General features: G+C 44.5%; 1 protein-coding gene across 5 annotated transcripts in view; it reads left to right on the top strand.

Moving 5' to 3' along the window:
- LOC5508048 (rotatin-like) overlaps positions 1-14,701 on the top strand; it is a 62,023-nt gene that overhangs the window by 44,802 nt on the left and 2,520 nt on the right. For 3 of the 5 annotated variants that reach the window (XR_007306194.1, XM_048720496.1, XM_048720497.1), the window contains exons 24-37: positions 1,847-2,253; positions 2,867-3,070; positions 4,053-4,297; positions 6,570-6,710; positions 7,243-7,458; positions 8,025-8,186; positions 9,070-9,170; positions 9,678-9,755; positions 10,324-10,450; positions 11,034-11,254; positions 11,889-12,174; positions 13,810-13,913; positions 14,009-14,072; positions 14,227-14,306. Coding sequence is in view for 4 of the 5 variants with exons in the window: in XM_048720496.1 (XP_048576453.1) it covers positions 1,847-2,253; positions 2,867-3,070; positions 4,053-4,297; positions 6,570-6,710; positions 7,243-7,458; positions 8,025-8,186; positions 9,070-9,170; positions 9,678-9,755; positions 10,324-10,450; positions 11,034-11,254; positions 11,889-12,174; positions 13,810-13,913; positions 14,009-14,072; positions 14,227-14,306 (2,436 nt within the window). In the remaining variant the exon portion in view is untranslated. Of the gene's footprint in view, positions 1-1,846; positions 2,254-2,866; positions 3,071-4,052; positions 4,298-6,569; positions 6,711-7,242; positions 7,459-8,024; positions 8,187-9,069; positions 9,171-9,677; positions 9,756-10,323; positions 10,451-11,033; positions 11,255-11,310; positions 11,398-11,888; positions 12,175-13,809; positions 13,914-14,008; positions 14,073-14,226; positions 14,612-14,701 lie in introns of those variants that run through there. The other 2 variants (XM_048720495.1, XM_048720498.1) reach the window with 2 other exon arrangements.

Raw genomic sequence — 14,701 nt, 5'->3', positions numbered from 1 at the left:
ATGGCTTTTATTTAGCGCTTTAGAATATGTATCCATAGTTTTAGCGCGTTACAAATAAATTTATTATTTATTATTATTTATTTATTTATCAATCATAGTGTGCGCTCTGGATGGCTCACATTTTTTACTGATTTAGTTTTAAGGCTGAACCATGGCTGCTGTGGGTGGTCGCTTGATAGAGAGCGAGGAGAGATAAATAGATGCCATTGTGGGTGGTCGCTTGATAGAGAGAGAGGAGAGATAAATAGATGCCATTGTGGGTTGTCGCTTGATAGAGAGAGAGAAGAGATAAATAGATGCCATTGTGGGTTGTCGCTTGATAGAGAAAGAGGAGAGATAAATAGATGCCATTGTGGGTTGTCGCTTGATAGAGAGAGAGAGGAGAGATAAATAGATGCCATTGTGGGTTGTCGCTTGATAGAGAGAGAGGAGAGATAAATAGATGCCATTGTGGGTTGTCGCTTGATAGAGAGAGAGAAGAGATAAATAGATGCCATTGTGAGTTGTCGCTTGATAGAGAGAGGGGAGATAAATAGATGCCATTGTGGGTTGTCGCTTGATAGAGAGCGAGGAGAGATAAATAGATGCCATTGTGGGTTGTCGCTTGATAGAGAGAGGGGAGATAAATAGATGCCATTGTGGGTTGTCGCTTGATAGAGAGAGAGGGGAGATAAATAGATGCCATTGTGGGTTGTCGCTTGATAGAGAGCGAGAGGAGAGATAAATAGATGCCATTGTGGGTTGTCGCTTGATAGAGAGAAAGAGAGGAGAGATAAATAGATGCCATTGTGGGTTGTCGCTTGATAGAGAGAGGGGAGATAAATAGATGCCATTGTGGGTTGTCGCTTGATAGAGAGAGAGAGGGGAGATAAATAGATGCCATTGTGGGTTGTCGCTTGATAGAGAGAGAGAGAGAGGGGAGATAAATAGATGCCATTGTGGGTTGTCGCTTGATAGAGAGCGAGGAGAGATAAATAGATGCCATTGTGGGTTGTCGCTTGATAGAGCGAGGGGAGAGATAAATAGATGCCATTGTGGGTTGTCGCTTGATAGAGAGAGAGGAGAGATAAATAGATGCCATTGTGGGTTGTCGCTTGATAGAGAGCGAGGAGAGATAATTAGATGCCATTGTGGGTTGTCGCTTGATAGAGAGAGAGCAGAGATAAATAGATGCCATTGTGGGTTGTCGCTTGATAGAGAGAGAGGAGAGATAAATAGATGCCATTGTGGGTTGTCGCTTGATAGAGAGCGAGGAGAGATAAATAGATGCCATTGTGGGTGGTCGCTTGATAGAGAGCGAGGAGAGATAAATAGATGCCATTGTGGGTTGTCGCTTGATAGAGAGAGAGGAGAGATAAATAGATGCCATTGTGGGTTGTCGCTTGATAGAGAGAGAAGAGATAAATAGATGCCATTGTGGGTTGTCGCTTGATAGAGAGCGAGGAGAGATAAATAGATGCCATTGTGGGTTGTCGCTTGATAGAGAGAGAGGAGAGATAAATAGATGCCATTGTGGGTTGTCGCTTGATAGAGAGAGGAGTGATATAAATAGATGCCATTGTGGGTTGTCGCTTGATAGAAAAAGAAGACAGATAAATAAATGCCATTGTGGTTTGTCGCTTGATAGAGCGAGAGGAGAGATAAATAGATGACATTGTGAGTGGTCCCTTTATATAGCCCTGTAAGCTCTTACTATGACGTCACCAAGAAAAATACTTTCGAATATAGTTCTGAATTCCAAGCTTGTTTTAATGAAAATGCTTAGACTTGTTTCCTCGATTTCTCTACCGTTTTTCTGCCGCTAAGAAGAATAGCTTGATAGAGGAACCAATATAATTTTTCACAGATCCCAAGTAGCAGTGGCCAAGCCGTGCAAGTCCTCCTTGATCATTACCAATTCTACTCGAAAATCGCCACCCTCCTCACTTCCACCATCACCAGTCTCCGCCCTATGACAACCAGCTCACGCGCATGTCAGAGCACAGCTTCCGGTACAAACTCAACCACAACATCCGGGATACCCTACCAGCCTCTAGCCTCCAATTCCCGCTCGGTCAGCGTAACATCTGAGATGATCCAGAATGCACTGCAATCGCCTGAGTCAAACGGCGTGAGAAGTCCGGGAGAGGTGTCCACGATCACCTTGTCCAGCGGCAGCATACTGTCGCCTAGCGTTTCAGCGGTCTCGATTGCGCATACTCAGACGCCAACGTCGGTGCTACCGCTGATCAACGAGAGGGGTCTACCTAGCGGGTGAGTCCAGTCTTGTGAGTCGAACATATGATATCTTACTGGTTAGGGGTTAGTCCAGTCTTGTGAGCCGAACATGTGATATCTTACTGGTTGGGGGCTAGTCCATTCTTGTGAGCCGAACATGTGATATCTTACTGGTTGGGGGTTAGTCCAGTCTTGTGAGCCGAACATGTGATATCTTACAGGTTAGGGGTTAGTCCAGTCTTGTGAGCCGAACATGTGATATCTTACTGGTTGGGTAATGACAAAGAAACAAACAAGCCTTAACGTGCAATTTTAATAGAGATGCCGATAAATATATCGACTTATTAGATCACCCCTCTCACGTAATGGTCAGACCTTTTCGTGTCCTTCAGTTGTATGTTTTAATTTGCGCATGTAAATTATTTTGGCAAATCATTGTTTTCGCACAATCTATTTAAAATAAGAAAATAAAAAAGAAAAAATTAACATAATTTAAAGGTCTGTGCAGTGAAACAGTTGTGTGGGCAGTTTTAGAAATTCTAAGAATATTCCAAGCGTGGTGTCCACATGAATGGATCGAGCACTGAGCAGGCTCGATCGATCCTTTTCCACTAACAGAATCGTGATTTTCCCTCACTCAATATTGCAGAATGTCAACCACCAATAGCAGTGCCCAGAGTAGCGACCCCTCAGTGTTGGGCTCTGTGACGTCAGTAGGCAACCTGGTCACGTCATCACTCACCCCAGGCTTCCTCGGTGCACTAGCTGAGCTCGTTCGCAGCCTTGTAACCGTGGTTCCAAGTCACACGCTGACAGCTATCAAGAAGCTGAATATTATGGCGGGATTCTACAGGTGAGAAATGGTCGGTGACCAGCATTCATTGCGACCATCACAAAAACAGCCGTGTTTTTTGTGAGACGCCGTTCTAGACTTGCAACGCCGTTTTTTAGCAATTCGTGAGCGCGAGCGCCGTACTTGATGTGGTCGCCGTCGTCCTTGCGTAAGGTCCCTAAAGTGTACCATGCGACGGGCGCTACCGTGGCCACCATTGAAAGTATACCATGCGACGCGCGGTTCCGTGCCCACCAATACAAAGTATACCATGCGACGCGCGCTACCGTGGCCACCAATACAAAGTATACCATGCGACGCACCCTTCCGTGGCCAACAATACAAAGTGTTATAGTGCGACGCGCGCTACCGTGGCCACCGAGATACAAAGTGTACCATGCGACGCGCACTCCCGTGGCCACCAATAGAAAGTATACCATGCGAAGCGCGCTACCGTGGCCACCAATACAAAGTGTACCATGCAACGCGCACTACCGTGGCCACCAATACAAAGTGTACCATGCGACGCGCACTCCCGTGGCCACCAATACAAAGTATACCATGCGAAGCGCGCTACCGTGGCCACCAATACAAAGTGTACCATGCGACGCGCGCTAACGTGACCACCAAGCTAAAGCTTTCAAGTTATACTATTAGCATGCATGTGAGAATCACATTTTTTATTGGCACGAAATTAATAAGAGAATCTCGTTGTGTTCTGATGGGCACTGGACCAATTCCCCTCTGGTCGGCAAGTGAAGTTGATGACAATCAAATGTTTCCTACTCATCCTTTTTGGCTTATTTTACAGAACTTTCAAGGTGACCCAGGTAGCGCGCGTAGCATTAAAATCATACAATGCACATCAATTGTACCAGCATGTTTATTTGTTCAGGATATACCTTTCTCAATTTAGAGTTTACCCGTTATAACTCTCTCACCCGTATCTAAGATAATTATAGTTACAACGTATTTAACTGTAGCTTCATTTCCCTGTCCAAAGCCACCTTGATTCGTCCGAGCTGCAGACTTTCCTGCAGGCTCAGAAAGAACAGTCAGCGTTACCGTCCTCAATGACACGCGCAGCAGTGGTTGTGGTCGGCGAGGTGATGGAAATGTACGCATCTCTGGTCCTGGTGACACACGTGTTAGCACGTGTTGACCACTCCCTGCTTTACGATCTCCGCCAGGATAGTCGCACGCTGCATAACATTGCAGCGCTCTTCGTCATAGACCCCTCGTTTGCAGGTAAGCAAATGGCACGTGTTGACCACTCCCTGCTTTACGATCTCCGCCAGGATAGTCGCACGCTGCATAACATTGCAGCGCTCTTTGTCATAGACCCCTCGTTTGCAGGTAAGCAAATGGCACGTGTTGACCACTCCCTGCTTTACGATCTCCGCCAGGATAGTCGCACGCTGCATAACATTGCAGCGCTCTTTGTCATAGACCCCTCGTTTGCAGGTAAGCAAATGGCACGTGTTGACCACTCCCTGCTTTACGATCTCCGCCAGGATAGTCGCACGCTGCATAACATTGCAGCGCTCTTTGTCATAGACCCCTCGTTTGCAGGTAAGCAAATGGCACGTGTTGACCACTCCCTGCTTTACGATCTCCGCCAGGATAGTCGCACGCTGCATAACATTGCAGCGCTTTTCGTCATAGACCCCTCGTTTGCAGGTAAGCAAATGGCACGTGTTGACCACTCCCTGCTTTACGATCTCCGCCAGGATAGTCGCACGCTGCATAACATTGCAGCGCTCTTCGTCATAGACCCCTCGTTTGCAGGTAAGCAAATGGCACGTGTTGACCACTCCCTGCTTTACGATCTCCGCCAGGATAGTCGCACGCTGCATAACATTGCAGCGCTTTTCGTCATAGACCCCTCGTTTGCAGGTAAGCAAATGGCACGTGTTGACCACTCCCTGCTTTACGATCTCCGCCAGGATAGTCGCACGCTGCATAACATTGCAGCGCTTTTCGTCATAGACCCCTCGTTTGCAGGTAAGCAAATGGCACGTGTTGACCACTCCCTGCTTTACGATCTCCTCCAGGATAGTCGCACGCTGCATAACATTGCAGCGCTTTTCGTCATAGACCCCTCGTTTGCAGGTAAGCAAATGGCACGTGTTGACCACTCCCTGCTTTACGATCTCCGCCAGGATAGTCGCACGCTGCATAACATTGCAGCGCTTTTCGTCATAGACCCCTCGTTTGCAGGTAAGCAAATGGCACGTGTTGACCACTCCCTGCTTTACGATCTCCGCCAGGATAGTCGCACGCTGCATAACATTGCAGCGCTTTTCGTCATAGACCCCTCGTTTGCAGGTAAGCAAATGGCACGTGTTGACCACTCCCTGCTTTACGATCTCCGCCAGGATAGTCGCACGCTGCATAACATTGCAGCGCTTTTCGTCATAGACCCCTCGTTTGCAGGTAAGCAAATGGCACGTGTTGACCACTCCCTGCTTTACGATCTCCGCCAGGATGGTCGCACGCTGCATAACATTGCAGCGCTCTTCGTCATAGACCCCTCGTTTGCAGGTAAGCAAATGGCACGTGTTGACCACTCCCTGCTTTACGATCTCCGCCAGGATGGTCGCACGCTGCATAACATTGCAGCGCTCTTCGTCATAGACCCCTCGTTTGCAGGTAAGCAAATGGCACGTGTTGACCACTCCCTGCTTTACGATCTCCGCCAGGATGGTCGCACGCTGCATAACATTGCAGCGCTCTTCGTCATAGACCCCTCGTTTGCAGGTAAGCAAATGGCACGTGTTGACCACTCCCTGATTTACGATCTCCGCCAGGATAGTCGCACGCTGCATAACATTGCAGCGCTTTTCGTCATAGACCCCTCGTTTGCAGGTAAGCAAATGGCACGTGTTGACCACTCCCTGCTTTACGATCTCCGCCAGGATAGTCGCACGCTGCATAACATTGCAGCGCTCTTCGTCATAGACCCCTCGTTTGCAGGTAAGCAAATGGCACGTGTTGACCACTCCCTGCTTTACGATCTCCGCCAGGATAGTCGCACGCTGCATAACATTGCAGCGCTTTTCGTCATAGACCCCTCGTTTGCAGGTAAGCAAATGGCACGTGTTGACCACTCCCTGCTTTACGATCTCCGCCAGGATAGTCGCACGCTGCATAACATTGCAGCGCTCTTCGTCATAGACCCCTCGTTTGCAGGTAAGCAAATGGCACGTGTTGACCACTCCCTGCTTTACGATCTCCTCCAGGATGGTCGCACGCTGCATAACATTGCAGCGCTTTTCGTCATAGACCCCTCGTTTGCAGGTAAGCAAATGGCACGTGTTGACCACTCCCTGCTTTACGATCTCCGCCAGGATAATCGCACGCTGCATAAAATTGCAGCGCTCTTCGTCATAAACCCCTAGTTTGCAGATAACGTCGACCACATCCCACACATGTTTTAATATATAAATGAAAACAAAACAAGTCTGCTCTAGAGTGTTAATCGCAAGTTTTTTTTTCTTGTTATTCACCGTCGTTATAGATATACAATTGAAGAGCACATCATACGCCCTTTGGTTGGCTGTGTCACGCTTATTTGTCACGATGTTACAGACCCAAGGTCCTGTCACGGTACCTAGCGTGACGGAGAAAACTCTGTACAAGTTTTGGACTTTCCTTGTAGGTATGTACTTCAGATCTGGCGATGGGGTAGTATAAACAGTAATATGTTTTTTTCTTAGAATTTGGTTGTCGCAAGGAAACTTCAAAATAACAATCTACCAATGAAGTCTTATATGTTATTGACGATATTTGATTGTAAATATCTTGGTTGCTTGAATAAGCCGATGAAAATGGTGCTTTGTGTGACTAGCTATTGAGCGGGAGCGTAAAATGGCGGCGTGATTGGCCTTTTTTAAGGACAGTTTTCTCCTTACTCCCGCAAAGCCATAGCCTCCATCTATAGTCTTATAAATAAGCTGTCTAAGAGACATTTATTGCAATCAATTAAACTTATGACATATTACATTTCCATTCTTATATAATTTAATTGGTGCATTTTTACGTCGGACATGTTATATATACATCCTTATGTAATTTGTCTGGTGCAATTTAAATCAATTCTTTTGCTCAGGGATGGGCGACTTTAGAAAGTAAACACGGGATAGAGTCGTGTAAAGTTGTCTTTGACTTTTTTTTTCTTTCTTTTTTTTTAGCTATTTTCAAGCAAGTTATGGCAGACATGAGCTCCCCACTCTGTCTCAGGGCGTCTCTTCTCGGACTCCTCACCTTGCTAATGACAGTACATAGTAGAAGAGCGGGCAAAAAACGTCGGGTTTACAAACGATCCGCTCCTTCCCCCTCACGGGGCGAGAGTGCGCTCGTTCAGCTTTTGGACAAAGGGAATCGTGACGACGATGAAAACGGAAAAGGTTAGGATGAAAGCCACATTATCACCAGTTTACCTCCGGAGGTCCGACAGAAACCTCAACAGTTAAAAGACAAAAGAATCTATTAGAATCCGAGATATTAAACAGGCCATCCGCTCTAAATTATCAATCACATCCTCACAGAAACATGCAATAGACACGCTGTTTTTTTAAATTTTGAGATATTTTTCCGTTAAAAATCATCAGTGATTGTTACGTAATCGACTGGAAGTAAACTGGTGACAATGCAGCTTCTCATGAATATTCACATATGCTCGTCAAGAAAATAGATTCTAACCCTCCGGGATAAGTTTGGGTATAGTTAACAGCAATTATAACCCCTATGAGATTGAAATGTTTTGCATAATCATATTCCCTATGCCACAAATGGTGCTTCTGATGATGACTGTGATGATGATGATGATGATGATGATGATGATGATGACGGTGACGGTGAAGATGACGATAAGGATGAGGATGATTATGATGACGATGATGATGATGACGGTGATGATGATGATGATTTTGATGACACTAAAGGTGTTGTTGGTGGTAATCATTGTTTTCAGGCGAGAGCACCGGGATTCAGCTGTGCAGCTGCCTGATGAAGGCCCTTGATGATAGCAGCACCCGGCCGAGTAAGAAGGAGGAACTGGTGACCAAGCATGCCAAGATTGCGCTCACTAGCCTTCTCGCTGTCAGTCAAACGTCTAAAGCATCGGCGCTAAAAGGTAGAGGGTGAGAAGAACTTCAGGAGGGGGCTTTGACCTGATTGTTCCTTATCTTCCAAACAAAATATAGGCCTCTCCGCTCCCCCTCCACACCACTCATATCATCCTAGTGTCTTAAGCAACGGCGCTATAAGGTAAAGAATAAGAAATCATTGATCCAAAAGGGACTACTGTGGTAGTCCCTGGTGGTAACTACTGTTCCAAACATAAGTGGGACCTCTGGGCCCAGTCCCCTCCACCACTCACCTCACCCTGTCTAAAGCAATGACGCAAAGTACCTCTGCAAAGCGCCTTATTTTCCACCTTCACATTATGACTCGTGAGTGTATCACCTTAGGTCAGCCTAGCCTTATTCCGAGAAGAAGCTAAGAGAATAGTGCGGGCTTACTAGTCCCCCACGTCCCTTGAACCACAGGACGCCCTCACTCAAACAGGATAGTTCGATTGAGATGCCTCGGCAGAGAGGCTAGCTCGGCCAATGTATTCGTACTATCCATACGGGTATTTTACAAAATGATAGGCTTCAAAATCCTATGTAAAAACTGTCCTAAAACTGTTAAAAAACATAATTTTTATACAAAGAGAAAATATAACAATGAAAAGATAACAAAAAAAATATAATAGGAAAAGAATAAAGAAAAGAAAAAAAATGGAACCAATGTATGTTGGAAACAAAAGGATAAGAAAAGAGGAAAAGAAAAACAAAACAAAAAAGAGAAAGTGCAATGTACAGTCTAATTGTATAGTATTGTAAATGTTATTACGATAGAAAAAATCTATTTTTACATATGTATATTTATGTAATAATGTAAAAGAATTGTGTTGAATGTCATAATAGACTAGAATTTCACTCTAAGGTATTGGTGTTGCTCTCCCCTTGCAGATGGGCTGGTAGAGACCACCTTGGACCAGATCAAGCACATTCATGTCCAGCTCAACATGGACTCGCTGCAGCTCGGCCGTGGACCATCCTGGAAGAAGAGGGTATGCAATACAGAAGTCAAATGTTTTACATGCCACATATACCTTTTCCAGGCAGAAAATACCATGTAATACGACATTCATACATATGCCACATTTACCTTTTCCAGGCAGAAGATACCATGTAATGCGACATTCATACATATGCCAAATTTACCTTTTTCAGGCAGAAGATACCATGTAATGCGACATTCATACATCTGCCACGTTTACCCTGTGAGGCAGAAGATACCACGTCATGCGACATTTTTACACGCGACATTAACATTTTTTTAGACAAAAGTACCACGTAATGCGCCTTTTTAACATGCGACATTTACATTTTTTCAAGAGAACCCGTTTATTGGTGAGATGATCGCTTTTCTTGATGTTTGATAAACCTACGACATACGACATTTACATGCGACATTCGCCTTTTTTTAAGAAGAACTCATTTATGCAATGATCGGTATTCTTGATAAACTTTTATAAACGTACGACATTTACGTGCGACATTTACCGTTTTTTCAGGAAAACCCTTTGATAGATGAGATGGTCGCTTGTCTTGACGTTTTGAGAAACCTTGTCTACCAATACGAGGAGGGAAAAGTAAGACTTCAGTGATTGCCTTTCGCCTAATACAACCTATACGCGCGACTGATGAGGGATTTTTGTATCATCCCAGAAACTAAAAGACAAAGTTCAGCTGAACGAAATACCTAATAATTTTTACGGTCTTTTTTTGTGCCCTATAGGAAAACTTTGGGCTGTTTCAAAACCTAGCTAAACTATATTGTATAATTTGCACCCTTGACAGCGTGTCTTAATATTTTTTTAAAGACACGACCTTTAAATACAAGACTGTGGTTTGAACGTCTCGCATCCGTTCCGTAACTAAAATTGCATAAGATAAGATCTCTCCATCTGTTCTGCAATTTACGCCCCCTCTCACTAAAAGCGTTAGATGTTTCCAAGGCTACAAGTGACTATTGCTTGTTTTAAACGTTGAAAAAACACCAAAAGCCTATCAGAGACGTAATTTGCACTAATTTTAATGTTGGAGTCCTCTTAAAAACATTTTAGAATGAACCACCACTCCCTCTATCCAAGCCCCCTCCGATACACCCCTCTAGACAATTATTCGTCCCAACTTGACGGGTCTTTTTCTCTTTGTTAGTTAGCGTGTATGGAGTCTGGCCTGATTGGCACTCTGTACAAGCTGTGGGCGTGGTGTACCGTGGAGTCTAACTTGATGTCGGCGGTTCTGCTTCTTCTGTCCACCCTGACGGCCAGATGTCCCAAAGGTAACAAAAAAAGGGTCAGATTGAATTTCCAACAGCAGCATGTCTGTGTTTCACGGCCTGCCGAGGATGCGGACATGAAATATTGTCGTTAGGAAGAAAAAATGTTTTTTTTTTCATCTGTTTCTTACCAGATGAGATTTTTTAACAGTTTCGTTAATTCAGTTGCTACCACTTTGAAACTGAGCTTCAAGCACGAACGCACTTTTTCGCGTTCGTTATCCTAGCCGTCGGCGTCCTTGCTTAAAGCCGCATTGTCACCAGTTTACTAACTTAAGAATTTCCGACGATTTTTAACGGAAAACGCGAAAAATATTTTAAAATATAGAAAGCAGTGTGTCTATTGGAAGTTTCTTTGAGGATGTGACTGCTAATTTAGAGCGGATGGCCTGTTAAATATTTCGGATTCGAATAGATTCTTTTGTCCTTTAACGGTTTCCGTCGGACCTCCGGAAGTAAACTGGTGACAATGCGGCTTTAAGGTCTGTATTATAAGGCCTGGAATAAGGGGTTGTCCTTCATTTGAGTCTTTGAATCGTATACAAGTTACGCTTGTAAATATTCTGTTTGCGCTCTTATACCCCAGTCGCCGCCTGCATCGCTGGTGGCAGCAGCATTTCCAGAGCTAGCCAATCAGGGACCACCTTCTTGAATAACTTACTGAAGACGGCGAGCTCCACGAATCGCAAAATACTCAGCAGTAATAGCTGTCCGGACTTGGACACACACCTAGCAACGCACAAGGCTTTGTTTACACTGCTTGCAAACTTGGCGATGTCGGCTGAGTGTCGGGGAATCATATGGAAGGTATGTTAGATAGTAATAGCTGTCCGGATTTGGACACACACCTAGCAACACACAAGGCTTTGTTTACACTGCTAGCAAACTTGGCGATGTCGGCTGAGTGTCGGGGAATCATATGGAAGGTATGTTAGATAGTAATAGCTGTCCGGACTTGGACACACACCTAGCAACACACAAGGATTTGTTTAAACTGCTAGCAAACTTGGCGATGTCGGCTGAGTGTCGGGGAATCATATGGAAGGTATGTTAGATAGTAATAGCTGTCCGGACTTGGACATACACCTAGCAACGCACAAGGCTTTGTTTACACTGCTAGCAAACTTGGCGATGTCGGCTGAGTGTCGGGGAATCATATGGAAGGTATGTTAGATAGTAATAGCTGTCCGGATTTGGACGCACACCTAGCAACGCACAAGGCTTTGTTTACACTGCTAGCAAACTTGGCTATGTTGGCTGAGTGTCGGGGAATCATATGGAAGGTATGTTAGATAGTAATAGCTGTCCTGACTTGGACACACACCTAGCAACGCACAAGGCTTTGTTTACACTGCTTGCAAACTTGACGATGTCGGCTGAGTGTCAGCGAATCATTTGGAAGGTATGTTTGGACAACGGGAAAATTTTTTTCTATTTTTAGAGTAACTTCCTACAGCAATTTTCTTCCCTGGAGCCGCTCAAGCCCATACAAGGTCGACCCAAGCATTTCTCTCGCGCAGTTGGCGGAGCTTGGCTGTCACTCCTCGTCAACCTGTCATTTCATACTGACGGACAGGCCATGTTGATGAAAGTCCCCGGATGTGTCAATGTTCTGCTGGAGTTTTGTCACGTGACCCATAGCAAGCAAGCGAACAGCGAGCTAGCACTTTTAGTGCTAAGAAACCTCTGTTTCCATGGTAACACCAAGGCCGTGCTTCTGTCAAATGGTAATTGAGATATGTATGTGATCTGTATATATGATTGCGTGATGAACTTTCTATCATTCGGGCAAAAAAAAAATAGAAAACCACGATACCTAAGTGAATAAAGGGGTAAACTTTAATTTCGAAACAAATGTTTATGATATCATCGAAGGAGCGCGATAATTTAGCTATTTTTTACTAGCCGCCTTATATGTAAAGATGGGCGATCTAGTGACAAAGGGGGAGCGGGGGTATTTTTATGTTTACATATGGCTTTCCGGCAGTCTAAAGGGGGGGGGGTATTTTTATGTTTACATATGGCTTTCCGGCAGTCTAAAGGGGGGGGGGGGGTATTTTTATGTTTACATATGGCTTTCCGGCAGTCTAAAGGGGGGGGGGGGGGTATTTTTATGTTTACATATGGCTTTCCGGCAGTCTAAAGAGGGGGGGGGGGGTATTTTTATGTTTACATATGGCTTCCCGGCAGTCTAAAGGGGGGGGGGGGGTATTTTTATGTTTACATATGGCTTTCCGGCAGTCTAAAGGGGGGGGGGGTATTTTTATGTTTACATATGGCTTTCCGGCAGTCTAAAGAGGGGGGGGGATTTTTATGTTTACATGTGGCTTTCCGGCAGTCTAAAGGGGGGGGGGGGTATTTTTATGTTTACATATGGCTTTCCGGCAGTCTAAAGGGGGGGGGGGGTATTTTTATGTTTACATATGGCTTTCCGGCAGTCTAAAGAGGGGGGGGGGGATTTTTATGTTTACATGTGGCTTTCCGGCAGTCTAAAGGGGGGGGGGGGTATTTTTATGTTTACATATGGCTTTCCGGCAGTCTAAAGGGGGGGGGGGTATTTTTATGTTTACATATGGCTTTCCGGCAGTCTAAAGGGGGGGGGTATCTTAATGTTTACATATGGCTTTCCGGCAGTCTAAAGAGGGGGGGGGGTATTTTTATGTTTACATATGGCTTTCCGGCAGTCTAAAGGGGGGGGTATTTTTATGTTTACATATGGCTTTCCGGCAGTCTAAAGGGGGGGGGGGTATTTTTATGTTTACATATGGATTTCCGGCAGTCTAAAAGGGGGGTATTTTTATGTTTACATATGGCTTTCCGGCAGTCTAAAGGGGGGGGGGGGGGTATTTTTATGTTTACATATGGCTTTCCGGCAGTCTAAAGGGAGGGGGGTATTTTTATGTTTACATATGGCTTTCCGGCAGTCTAAAGCGGGGGGGGGGGGGTATTTTTATGTTTACATATGGCTTTCCGGCAGTCTAAAGGGGGGGTATTTTTATGTTTACATATGGCTTTCCGGCAGTCTAAAGGGAGGGGGGTATTTTTATGTTTACATATGGCTTTCCGGCAGTCTAAAGGGGGGGGGGGTATTTTTATGTTTACATATGGCTTTCCGGCAGTCTAAAGGGGGGGGGGGGGGGGGGGTTAAAACCCCCTAAACCATTCCCCTAGATCTGCTACTGGTAAAACAGAGTTGCGAAGCTGGTACAGTTTAACACATGAGGGGCACGAGGAGCACAGATGATTAAATTCCTTGATTTTTTATGACTAAAGGGCTACCGGGCAATTTCAAGATAAGGTTTCTTTTCAAAGTTATGTTTCATACGAACTAATAAACTTGCAATTTTTGATAATGATTACAGATGACTTGATCCAGCTTCTGATTGGACAGCTTGATCAGCTCTCTGATCACGTGAGAACCCTGGCCGCGTCCGCTCTTTGGAGCCTGGTACACAATTGTCAGAAGGTGGGCCCGCGAGCACGTGCGTCGGCTTTAGAATATTGTCATTTTTCTTGAAATCCATTTATTTTGATATTTTCGTCCTGATAAAACTTCTACAGGCAAGAGTGTCGCTTAAAAATGCCGGCTTAGTGAAAAAGTTGGAAGAAATGCGTTTAAAATCAGGTATGTTTATAACTATTGCTCAAAGTTCGGTTTGTTTGTGTTCCTCGTATCAAGTTTTTGGTCGAAATTGTTTTGTCGTTGGTTTGACTGCAGCTATTGCTGTTATCGTGGTTGCTGTTATAACAGTACCTTAATCTGTATTTCTTGTTCACAGGGCATTCACCGCCTACTGATGACACACTCAAGGACATGTACAACAAAGCCCTCGCTGCACTGAACACAAATCTTGTTTAGGTAAAAAATACTTCAAAAGTCAAACCTATTATTGCTTTCAACAAATATTTGAGGACAAGTTATGTGAAGAAATTTCAAAATAATCATCAAGAACAAAAAGTTTTATACATCTTATAAGCTGATGCTAATGTTTGATAACAACATAACAAAATGGCGACTGATTGAGACTCTTTAATTCATTAAGGACATTTTTCAGGCGTTTTTCTATTGAAAGAAAGCTACACCGCGCCTTACCGAAATCATTGTTAACAGTCACTAAAATAAATCCTGAGAATATTAAAAGTTATTTCGAAAAGATAAAAAATATAAAGAAAAAAGAGAATTAAAAAGAAAAGTAGATAACAATCATATTTTGCCTTGTTTAACGGCCATGGCAGGCTGCTTTACCGACAAAA

Source organism: Nematostella vectensis, chromosome 13 (genome assembly GCF_932526225.1).
Source record: "Nematostella vectensis chromosome 13, jaNemVect1.1, whole genome shotgun sequence".
Taxonomy (NCBI): domain Eukaryota; kingdom Metazoa; phylum Cnidaria; class Anthozoa; order Actiniaria; family Edwardsiidae; genus Nematostella; species Nematostella vectensis.
The sequence above is the reverse complement of the archived record's forward strand: the minus strand, read 5'-3'. Positions and strand labels throughout refer to the sequence as shown.